Source organism: Halyomorpha halys, unplaced genomic scaffold (genome assembly GCF_000696795.3).
Source record: "Halyomorpha halys isolate HHAL.00 unplaced genomic scaffold, Hhal_1.1 Scaffold816.1, whole genome shotgun sequence".
Lineage (NCBI taxonomy): Eukaryota > Metazoa > Arthropoda > Insecta > Hemiptera > Pentatomidae > Halyomorpha > Halyomorpha halys.
This window is the reverse complement of record NW_027115406.1, coordinates 542,561-555,641: the sequence shown is the minus strand read 5'-3', so window position 1 is coordinate 555,641 and position 13,081 is coordinate 542,561. Positions and strand designations below refer to the sequence as shown.

General features: G+C 31.9%; 1 protein-coding gene across 1 annotated transcript in view; it reads right to left on the bottom strand.

The window, feature by feature from the left end:
- Positions 1–1,165: 1,165 nt before the first annotated feature.
- The window catches only part of Rab26 (RAS oncogene family member Rab26), a gene marked incomplete at its 3' end in the record, with an annotated part of 54,535 nt that continues 42,619 nt past the window's right edge, over positions 1,166–13,081 (bottom strand). Inside the window, exon 3 of the mRNA XM_014429711.3 lies at positions 1,166–1,276. Within this exon, the coding sequence (XP_014285197.1) occupies positions 1,166–1,276 (111 nt within the window). The remainder of the gene's footprint in view (positions 1,277–13,081) is intronic.

Genomic DNA, 13,081 nt, shown 5'->3' with positions numbered 1-13,081 from the left:
GTCTCATAAAGGTACACTTAATTTTGTTCCAGGTTTTCGCCGTTGTTCCAGAAAAAATTACTTCCATAAAGTACTGAACCCCTGATCCTTCACGGGTTGTAGCGTTTCACATTATTATTACATATTAAAAATAATTATTATTCCACTTAGGAACTAAGATAACATCTAAATTTCATATTTCCACTGAATGTTGTATCGGTTATAATCTGTTCTGGCAAGTGGTACATAATAAATACTTAATACCTTATTTCGATAACGTATTAAAAATAGTTGTCATATGTACAAACATGTATATACTATATGAATTCTGAATTAAGAAAGTATATACGTCGACGTTCCGTAAATCGTGTTGTCGGATTCAAGTAATCCGATTTTTACCATTCTTTTTTGGATTTATATAAAGTCGGGGTCGGGGGTCTCATTTTCTGATGCCCCCCTTTCCGCGGATACCGGAAGGCTCCGAAGACGCTGTGACTGCAATGCCGCCCCAGCCTATGCATTATGCAAGCTAGGACCTGGCCTACACCTACCATCACGCCAGGGTCCAGGACACGCTGGCCAGCCTCTGGGGGGAAAAGACGTCTTTTCAGACACCAGGCGATCACATGGTTTTCACCATATTCGCTCACAGCACAACCTGGACGAGAAAGCGGCTGGAAGACGTCACCGCGGTGGCGAAAACCTCATTCATCAGATAAGCCATAATATTATATAAGCCATGAGACCACCCCAATGCCCTGTTTTCATATTACTATAGATGAATAATTTATACCTAACACACTAACCTAACTGCCCCTCCAGGGATTAATATTTTTATAAATAGAAGGAAATATATGCATGTTAATTAGCGGAAAGTCTCACAATTTCCACACATTAATTATAATCGTAAAAATACACTCGGGACGCCTGCAGTATAGCACGAGCAGGTCCCGATGTAAACACGTGTCTTTTGTGTCGTGTGGAAAGAAATTTCTACTTCATTCCAAAATCTTCCCAATATTCATCTTGTTAAATAAATTAAAAGAGTTGAAGAATCATTTCATAATGGAACTATTAATATATTATTTACCTTTTGATACGATTCCCAAAGTGCGCTTTGCTTTTAGTATATATATAGTAGCTTACCTTATTGAAGCTCCTTGGCAAGTTATCTCAGAGGACTTACCGTGAATCCTATTCCAACGGTTGCTGAGAATGTGCCGGTCTGGAACTTCCCGGTATCAAACTGGACCAATAGCGAAGTCTTCCCGACGCCAGAGTCTCCCAACAGAATCGTCTGGAATGATACAGCATCAATTAGGCTTTGCCAAGCATTAGCAACTGTTTCTTTTACATAATTATAACAACACAAATATAAATACATATTTTTCTTTTCAAATAACTATATTCAAATTAAAATAAAATAAATGTAACTAAATTAAACACTAATAGCAACTAAGTACTATTTACAAATTAATATATAAAATATAGAGTTAACAAGGGTTGAATAGTGATTTAATTTATAATGCCTAAAATCGCCAATCTTCCTGCCAATTCACATCCTATCCAGCTTACCTTACCAATTGTACAGGTATTGTCGAAAGGCTTTGTTACGGTTGTCATGGTGAAAACAAAACACGAGCGATATGTTTTAGACGAGTGGGTTTTGGTTTTGTGAAGGTGACAGTTTGATTTTGGAACACGTTACGATTGTTAAATGTGGAGTGCTAATAGTTTAAAGGCTCTCTGTATTTATTGTTTGAACCGAAATATCACCATATGAGAAATGTCATCTTATATGTTTTGTTTTTCAAAATTATGGTGTTCTATTTCAATGGACGGTCACTAACACTAGAAGTGGGAATATAGTGCAGTGACATTTCTTCAGCATGTCCTGGATAAGAGAATAATAATGCAGATATAGTTATTAAGGTTAAGCATTTAAGTTAAAGTTAAGTCAATCTTGTAGTTTAAATAGTTTTAATTGTTTTATTAATTGATCAGAATTCTTTTTTTTCCTTTTTTCATTCTCTGTATAAATATTTCTTCTTATTATTAAACTTTTGTACATATAGTTTTGTAGTTCTTTCTCTGCTTTCAACTTGTTAATTTACTTGTTTTTTTTGTTGTTCACGGAATATTACGATAATTCAACAGGTGGGTAGGTAACACCCCTAGGTTTTCTGTTATCTGCATGTAAAGATATTCGCCAGTGGTCATAATTCAACAATTGCTAGTATAGTGCTATATTTTAGCTATATTATGGGCACAATGCTTCGGGGTTTTCGTTATTTCCAAGAAAAAATAACGTGGCGCCTAAGGAGTAATTTATTCTTTATTGTTTTGTCCTTTTTTTTCCCTTTTGCGATTATTTTTTTTTTTTTTTATTTTCCTTTAACTCACCCCCTTCTCCGCTGAGCGTGGGCAACTATAAACGATAAACATATAACTAAGGATAAGTCAAATTTGCGGTTATAGCTTCTGAGGTAGAGTGCCTCACCTCTTAACTTGGTACCGGAAACTATTATACTCAGTACCTCTACAATATCATAAATCACATACCCACCCAAGCTTAAGTAGAATCCTTGTTACTATTTTTTTTGCAATCTATTCCCAAACTTTTAGAAAGTTTGGAACATTTCCTACAACTCGCGTTAATACATAGCAGATACTATGTTTTCTTGATAAAAAAAATAAAATAAATAAAGTGATAATTGACAAGTTGAGCAAAAGGGAGAGAAAACATTAATAATCCATTGTTTCTTTAGAAAAGAGCACTTGAGTAGATGGAGCTAGGGAAGAAAATTGAAAAACGGTGATTGGAGCGGAAGATGGATCGAGATATGATTTGATAAAGCTCGACCGAAAATCATGGCCTGACCAGATCCACTTACCTAAGGCGGAATAGGGTTTTCTTGAACAGAGTACCACACTTTGTCCTCAGGGATTTACAGAAACTTTTATTAAAAATCAATTATAAACATTTATTGCTACAAACAGAGAGAAATACTTTATTCATCTATGCTGCCCAAATACATCAGGTTGCTACATACACAGCGTACTAATCATTCCGAAATCGGACGTATAAATTACATATAATTACATGGTATAATAAAATAGAAAGAAAACAATTTTTTCCCCCTAAATTTTCCTTTTACAATCAATTTTAGTCTATACGCCAAATACAAATATTTCAATTCATTCCTTTTTTTCTTTCCCTCTTCTGTTCCTTCAATTTCACCATTTCACAATTTTTAATTTACACGATCAACAAATTCACTCCCCCGAATTCACCCTTCTAGATCCTCTCCAGTGACCCGCTAAACAAATTCAATATTATACGGCAATGTGAGATCAGACCCCTTAATAATGTCACAGCAGTAGATAAGTTTACCAAAAAACAAACAAATAAATACATTGGAGAAGTTTGTCGGGGGGTTCGGTCAGCAAAAAACAATATAAATAAACAAAAACATATTTATTTATTTTATGCCGACATTTCGACCTGAATTTCAGGTCTTCATCAGGGCTATAAAACAAAAGAGATAACAACAACATTTAGAGAAACATATAATTGAAAAGGAATAGTATACACTCAAATTTAGAATTATACAAAATATTGAATTAAATCATAAATGATAAAAATTGATAACTGATAATTGAATAATAAAAAATTTTTTAATTGATCGATAATCGTGGAATTGGATGGTAGTAGATTGAAAACAGTGACAGATGAAATATAATATCATGTAGGTAAGAAGATATGTATAATATAAGATATGCAAGTAGTGTCTAGAAAACTGAAAAAATAAATACATTCTACGAGAACAACACATAGATTCAAAGGAAAATATAATAAAAAGCCGGTTACAATAAACATTTGAATGGATAAATAAGTTTTAAAAAAATAAACAATAGTACTAATAAAATAAAATAATTTAATGAATAAATAAGTTAAAACACACAAATAGACAGGTCTACAAATTAAAATAAATAAATAAAACAATGAATAATCTCCGAGCTAATTCCCATGATCCCCAGGAAGTCCAAAATAATATTTTCTGCTAAGATCGCAATATCCCCGATACAAATACAAATAAATATAAATGCAAATTTGTACTTTCTGCTTTCATGGTTTCTTTTTTTAAACAAAATAATGAAAATTATTTTTACAATAAATATGTAATAATTTAAAAACAGCTAAAAAGTGTGAATCGCTAAATCAGTGTTGTTTGTTTTTGTCTAAATGACGACGTACATGAAACCATCATGACGGCTAGCATTTTCCTTCTGTTGGTACATAGATTAAAAATCCTAGTCTTTTAAACTAAAATTAAAAATTAATTCTGTGTTTATATTATTTAAAACATAGTCGTTTCTAAATTTACTGACAATAATATTAAAATTATTTCAATTTTTTTTTCTGTGATACTTAATATCCTATAGATATATTTGGCCTCTATTTCATAGAGAGAAAAAAACAATATTATTAGTCCTGTAGTTTATATAATTTCTATTTATTCCTCACCCTGCCCCGTCAGTTAGACAATATTGGTGTGATGTTGCTAACTTTTACAATGTATAAGTTAAAAAGTATGAGTTCGACTCATACTTTTCTTCTTTATTTCCTAATTTTTAACTCTCATAATATCATTAATTGTCAACCCCATCATGAAACATAAAGTATTAGTGTTAGTTGCTATACTTATGAACTAATACTATTGGACTTATTCACAAAACAGGGCTTCCTATACCTCCGAAGTACTTATATACAGTTTTCAATATGTTTTCTAAGTTCCCTGTATCCAACCATCATTAATGAATGAATCTGAACCACTGATAATTTTACCCTAACATTCTAAAATACACAATACACTAAAATGCTGGAAGATTATTGATTGACCGTGTGTAAAGATGAAAGGAATATGGTCCGGGTGCGGTCAAAAAAACTCAAATAGTAGAATTATACTATTTTATTGAGCCAACGTTTCGCCCCACGTTGCAGGGCTTCGTCAGGGCTAAAAAAGATACAAACACATAGTTACAAAGGAGAAAAAAAAAAAAAAAAAAAAAGAGAACAAAAACAACACAAAAACATAAGTGTAAAATAACAGGGGGTATAAAATTTAAAAAAGTAAGATATAAAAAGAAAAATTAAAGGTTGTAAATAGTAAATGAAAAGGGTAATAGTAACAGATAGATAAGTAAAGAAATATTAAAGAAAATACAAATAAAGAGTTGTAAAAAGAATACAAATTAAATGATGAGACAGAATGCATACCTATTTTGACGGCAGTCAAAACAAAAGTAACCGTTGGTATTGGGAGGAGTGGGGACGGCAGTTGTGCCACAATAACGAAAATAATTTGTAAAGTAAACATGATATGCATGCATATACATATGAAATATGTATGCATTCTGTCCCATTTTATACCCCTATTATTGTACACTTATGTTGTTTTTTTTCTCCTTTTGTAACTATGTGTTTTTATCTTTTTTAGCCCTGACGAAGCCCTGCAACGTGGGGCGAAACGTTGGCTCAATAAAATAGTATAATTCTACTATTTGAGTTTTTTTGACCGCACCCGGACCATATTCCTTTCATCAATACACTAAAATATTTCATCTTACTCCTAAATAAAGAAAGAACTCGAAGAACAAATTGCGAGCGTGCGTAGAGTTGCTAATACACAGCACACTAATCTGTCAGGCTATTGAAAATATCAAAAGGGAAGAGAGAGCATTATTTGTGACAAGTCGGATATATTTACAATACTTCGATTCGTAGAGTTGACAATACGGAGCCAGGGTCTAATATAAATAATGGTGCAGGATTCCCAGTTAGTCCAGAATAATGGTTTCCGCCATGTTCCGAAACTGGTTCTTTTCGACAGCCACTCAAAAAAACTCTTGTTGCAAGAAGGATAGTTCCTCTACTACCGAACCAAAGCCTTTTCATCAACAATTCTCTCTCTCTCTCTCTCTCTCTCTCTCTCTCTCTCTCTCTCTCTCTCTCTCTCTTGTCACTCTGTCCAGGATACAAATAAATACACAAATGTTACTGCAGTCACACAGTAGTGTCTTTTAGGAAAAAAAATAGATTTATTTATGTAATATTACAGTGAACTGAGGGGTCCGGAAAACAATTCTGACTGTTGTTAATTTAATTGGAAAATTGTATTAAATGAAATTGAAAGATATTTGAATGCAAATGTTCATGCCGAAGTTTCCAATAAACAATAACAAGAAAAGAATAGAATTCCCTTCAATGAAAGAAACTGTTGTGCTCTAAAACAATAAGTAATTAAATGAATCTGTCCAATTTATAAGACTACCGGGAAATTCTCAAACCCAATTATAGATGTTTTAATGAAGTCCTGAATAAATATAAAGAAAACTTTTTCTTCAACTACTTTTGCTTGTTAGCCGTTTTATCCAAGTTTACAAGTTTTGAAAAGAGGATTGCTCACGGACTTCTTGAAATTCTCAAGAGAAAGTTTAAAAAAGAAATAAGTATGATATACTTTATTTTGCAATATCATTCTTTTTATTTGTCGGAGTGAAGATAAGAAAAAAGTTTTAAAAAGTACTGCAGCTCCGTTGGTCCCCAAGTTTATACATTATACATTGTAAACTGAATATATATGTTGTGTGAAATTCGACCAGCCACCATGCTTGAAAAACAAGTAGAAAAAAAAAATTGGTGTGGTGCTTGCATCATACCTCTTTCACTTAACAACCTACTTAGATCTCCAAGTTTTATGTAGATTAGTGGACTCATTTTGAAGTTATTGCTATTTTTCGAAAAAAAAAAAAAAAATCTAAAGGCGAAAATTTTTTATTCTTCTGTTGCTATAAAAAGTTTTATATTAAGTTTTCTTGAGGTTATAATAACTAATATCAATTTGGCTCATGTAAAGAATACATACGAATGTAAACTGGGAAAGATCGGGGGGTGTCTCGAATTTACCGATTCGAACTCTTGTTTATATTTTTCTTTCTTTTTTTTTTAAATCTTCATTTAAGCCATGTTATAATATTTCAATGAGGTGTAGCTGATATTAAACCCTATTTAATTTGACACTCATGTACCGAATTTAATCAAAATTGATAAATCGGTTTTCGGGAAAATCGAAAAATCGATTTTATAAAATGCTACTGTCGGTTGATCGATTTAATAGAATAAGTTTCTACATTAAAGTCATATACCACTTCAAAAACCACCAGTATGTAGAACTAGAAAATTCAATATTAGAAAAAATTCAATTTTAGTGCTGGAAAACTCAAAATAAAAAAAAATCAGTTTTAATATAGTAAAATTAAAATAAAATTAATTTTATTATGTGTAATGATTTTATACAGTTATTCTGCCCACTGAAATACTCATACATAGATTAAGTGAAATAAAAAACCCAACTATTCAATAACTATACTATAGACACACAATTTTACGAGACTTAGTTATTTAGACTCAGGTAACCTTAAAACGTTCATTTCTGTAGAAAATTAAATTTTGAAATTTCGCACAAAGGCAATACGTGGGAAGTGGAATTGAAAATGTTGCAATATATAAACAAAAGCATAAGAATCCCTCGAAATTTTAACACTAAATCATTTTATAGCATTAGTAGTTATTGTCAAGAAAGAAAATTGTCATAAATTAATCTTTCAGTCAACATTTACTGCAGGAAACATATACACAATACTGAAATGCTAACATTATGACGAAATGTTAACATTTACGATCTTTAGTCTAACATGTTATAGTGTGTTATATAGAGGAAATATTTCCTCCTTTCAGCATTTTAAAACGATATATCATTTAACGTAGTTGATAGTCTGTTAATAGGTCTGCTAAATAGAGGATGACGTCATTCAAAAGACCAGCTGAGCTCAACACCATTTTGTCTTCTGTCGTTTTGATAGGTTAGTACCTCGTAGTTCGTTTTTGTTTTGGACATTTTTAAAATATAATAAATTAATGGATAAAAATTACGATAAAATGATGGGGGAAAAATGAAAAAGTGGGGTGGAGGAAAAATTATGTGATGAAACTGTTGTGTATTTTAATATCTCGTAAAGATTACAAAACAGGTTGCCGAGAAAATCCGCTAGGAGCTCCTCTTCATTTAACATATAACATGGCCTTTAACTTGGGATTCTCATAATCCTATAAATTTAGCATGTTAAAATTGTTGACATTTAAAGCATCATGTATTTCCGTATTTTAAATATTAATATATTCTGAAATTCGACCTAATTAAAACTAACGATATAACATTTATATATTTGGAATGCTGAAGAAAGTAGACAGTTAGACGATTGCTAAAACAATAGTTTATTATAAATCAGTGGTTAAGGAGCTACAACAGAAGTACTAAGTAAAGTACATCATAGTAGAAACTCTATTCTACTTACCTAAAACAATCTAGTTTTTAATTTTATTTATTTCAGTATAATAAATAGATGGATAAAAATAATAATTAAAATGTTCTGTAAGCGAAGATTTTCGGCGAGTAGCTCCACTGCCTTAAACATATAACATGGCCTATACATTAGGGAGGCACAATCGTATAGTTATAATATTTTAGCATGTTAAAACTTTTTACATTTAACACTACATCATTAATAGCTCACATGTAAATAAAATTATTCATAAAATGGGTCGCCCTTTATTATTGTTTATTATATCAGGAAAGGTAAACAATAAAACAGTTCTACGAATAATTACTCACCACTCCAAAGACAACCGGTTAAGATACACTGTTGTAAATAAATAACAGTAGCCAATCCATAAAAACGAATCATAAAGTTGATACAAAACTTGTGTGCAGTGAATAAAGAATGGAAGTGAATCCCGACCTCACGCAACAAGTAGCAATCAACAGGTTGCTAGGTGGCCCCCATTAACTATTCCAACAGTCAGTAGATTGATATCAATTAAACTGATCTTTCCTTATTATTGTCACATTTTATAGTAGGAATTTTTTTTTTCTTTTAAACTAGGTAATAAATCATTGAACTAGGTAATAAGTCCATACAGAAAACAACTAAATTGTAGAGTACATAAAAAATTATTAAGATGATGGCCAGGGTTGAGGTAAAAAAGAACAAACTGTTTATTGTCCGATGTTTCGGCCTACTTTTAAGGGCTTCATCAGGGCTGTTCAAGACGATAGGTTAAACAGACTGATAAATAAACCCTAAAACAACCCTGAACATCTTCTTCAAATTTTAAATTATACGGTCATTTTTTATGAAATTTTCAGGAACTGTGTGGGTTCATATCTAGTTGATCCTATTCCTCAACTTTCCCTTACGTATGCACTGTGCGACTAACTCCATTGGGCCTGGTTCGAATCCGCTAGTGGCAGATTATTTTTTATTCTGCTACTGTAGCCATGAGTCTACCCTGTGTTCTCAAGAGCCCTCAGGGGTCCACTCAGCCTCATAAAGTGGGTACCTTTAGTGGGGGGGGGGAAATCTGGTGGTCGAGAATCTGACCAAATTACCTTATTACACAGCAGTCGGTCTAGTAACAGTACTTCCTTACGAAGTACAGAATACATTTATCTTGACTTCATTGCTTTACTTCATTATCTTGACTTCATTACTTTACTTCATTATCTTGACTTCATTACTTTACTTCATTACTTTACTTCATTATCTTGACTTCATTATCTTGACTTCATTATCTTGACTTCATTACTTTACTTCATTATCTTGACTTCATTATCTTGACTTCATTACTTTACTTCATTATCTTGACTAAATTTCATACCGATATCATAGAATCATCGCGAAACAATATTGCACACAGTAACACTAACAGTTACTGTGTAATGTATCGCTCAATCCAATCAACGTGATAGACCAACATATAAACTATTACACGAGTAGATGTAAACAAATAGTGAGTTATTCATATAAATAATTAAGTTAAACACAATCATTGTGGAAGACGTACTTTCTTATATTCTAAGGAAGTCAAATTACAACATTTCACTAACATAATAATCGACAAAAAATGCACGGTATAGTAAATTTGTCTGATGCAATATTTTAGCACGTATTGGAAACGTGTATGGCCAATAGAAATTTAGTAATAGTGATGTGCTCACCTACCCACTGCGAATACCGTTTGTAGCCCAGAGAGTTCATGTGTTACCTAAGCAACCTCGAGTCTGCTTGAGGAATCAGTTCGAATCCAGTCTGGGGATCTTGACTTAAACAAAAAAAGGAGGGTTATGCCAAGCCCCTTGAAGGCAATTTTAGAGATTTTGCACATTAATGTAATTATCTGTAAAACCGTTTAATTTAAATTTAATCGCAAATTTAAAAGAATAGAAGTTGTAAATTTTATTTCCAACACTGTAGTATATCAATAATGAAAATCCAGTAAGCCGTTCTCGAGAAATAGTGCTCCATCCTCTGTTCCGTTGACTCATTTCAAAGTGAATATTAAGAATCCTAAAATATATTTACTGTCCTAAGAAGTAAGGAATAAATATCAAATTGAATTAACTTAAATTTTTCAATTAACGTTTTCTAGGAACAATTAATAAAAAAATTAATTTATTTGACATAAAACATTAAAATATTAAGTTTGATACAAATAAATAATTGCTTCTGATGTAATAGAGAAAGATGTTTGTTAAAAAAAAAAAAGTGAACGTAGTAAACATTATTTTTTAGAATATTTAATCTTAATAACTGAAAATTAATATTAATTCAAAACAGAAATATCAGCAACAAAATGTGAGCAAACTTATTAATTTTTGTTATTCTCTTACCTAACCATTTCTGACATACTGACATACGGGGTGTGGCAGCAAATCTCTACTGTTAAATATGACATACGGATTCCACGCCTACGAAAGAAATAGACCCCGCCTACTGGCGTCACTCGACCTGCACCCCCTCCATTATGCTCCTTCCTCCAAGATTAGGATAGGCGGTAACCAGTAGAGAACGCTCCCCCCCCCCATGTCATAAATTAATAGGTGTAAAAATATAAAGGTTATCCACTCTGCACAATTCCTCCACTCCTCCCTTACGTGCTTTTGCAACATTAGACTTGATATCTTCTCGACTCCTTTTAATGGCATGGAAAAGGCCCAGGAATTTGATATGTCTTAACAGGACCATTTATCATTCTGACGAAAAGAAGATGGATGGAGCGCTACATGCCAACCTCCATCGCTGTTCTTACAATCAACATGAGGAATGGCCGTCAGGTTCAGTACTGTTCAGTCATAACTGTTCCCTTCTTTATCATATAACATATCAGTTTTATAATTGACAAACCTCTAAATTTTTTATAAGCTAAAATTAAAAATTGTAGAATAGATGATGTTGATATAATTTTTTTTAAAAGCTTGATAAATAATTACCATCAACGCTATAGTGTAACGTTAATTATTAATATGTTATTAATGCATTTCTTCTTGAAGAAGTTTGTCGGGGGGTGCGATCAGCAAAGAACAACATAAATAAACAAAACCATTTATTTATTTTATGCCGACGTTTCGACCTGAGTTTCAGGTCTTCATCAGGGGTTATGGCGTAGAGTGAAGATTGGTAACTGAGTTACCAATCTTCGAGTTACCAATCTTCACTCTACGCCATAACCCTTGATGAAGACCTGAAACTCAGGTCGAAACGTCGGCATAAAATAAATAAATATGGTTTTGTTTATTTATGTTGTTCTTTGCCGACCGCACCCCCCTACAAACTTCTTCAAGCATTAATCTACGGTCAACTATCTACACCTTATTAATGCATTAGTATTTTATCATCTTGAACAGCCGCCATTTTCTCCCTAACTATGGTTGACAGAGTCATCAATTTTTACTCTTAACTGTATATATTTTTCCTTAAATTTATCAAAAATAAGGATAAAATAATTGTTTGTTTTTTTCTCCTTTTTGCCTCTTCAACTAGAATACATCGAAGACGATTTAAAGATAACACAGAACAGGACGACACAGATTTCCAACTAATGGAAAAAGTGATTGATTGGCATGATTCATCTCAATCATACGAGCCTGAAAGCACACTTCTACTGTTAGCATTGAAACGTTTGGTTGACAATTAACGGATCGTTACTAGCTAGTAACAAGGGTTTGTCATCAGGGTATTTTGTTAGGACGGATAAGGTGATCATATATGTTCTGTTAAAATAATTTCAAGATAATTGATAAAAACCAATAAAAATGATTGAGGAAACCCCACCTGGACCACATTACACCCACAATTATTTTAACATAAAACTCTAACATAATTTAACTAGTAGTTAACTTATGTGGTAACTAACATAAGTTTATACTGTATTATACACAAGATTAATTTTGAAACCTATATTACTGTTGAAATTATCTAAGCTAAGAGATTTTTTTTTTAATTTGGGCAAAATTAATTATTAATGAATGCCAATAAAAAAGGAAACAAAATAAAGTTGTTTATAATAAGTTAAAAGTTTTATTTTTTAATAATTTATTTATTGTTATTTACAACTGTATGAAATTATATACGACTAATAAATTTGCTATTAGATATAAAATGACATGATACAAATATGTAGAGAATCTACCCATTGATAGAACTCCAATAATGCTACTAGAGAAGATCTCGGGACCATCTTCTTTTCAGACGCCTAAGGGAATTATCAGGTATTGAAGGAGAAGCCAGATAATAAACAAGTGGGTTTGGGTGGTTGTAGGGTATATACAAAAACCGACATTTTAGAAAACCGGTTTTCTGGAAAAATTACTATTCGAAAACCGGTTTCGAAATTTTATGAAAAATTGTTGGCTTGAATATTCTGTAATTCGAACAAAAAATTTTAACGGAAAATTTAGAGTGATTAAAAACAGTTTTTGACTGAAATTATTTACTGTTCATTTTTATTGATAGTAAAATTTTTATGCAATAGAACAAAGAAATAATAGTTGACCAGGATTGTTGTTTATGCATAATTTTCACATATAAGGATGTAAATATTTTTATAATAGTGAAACAAGTTATTCAGCAGAAGTTTCGAATAAATAAAAACAATATATATTCATTCTGGAAGATTATTGATTGACCGTGTGTGAAGATG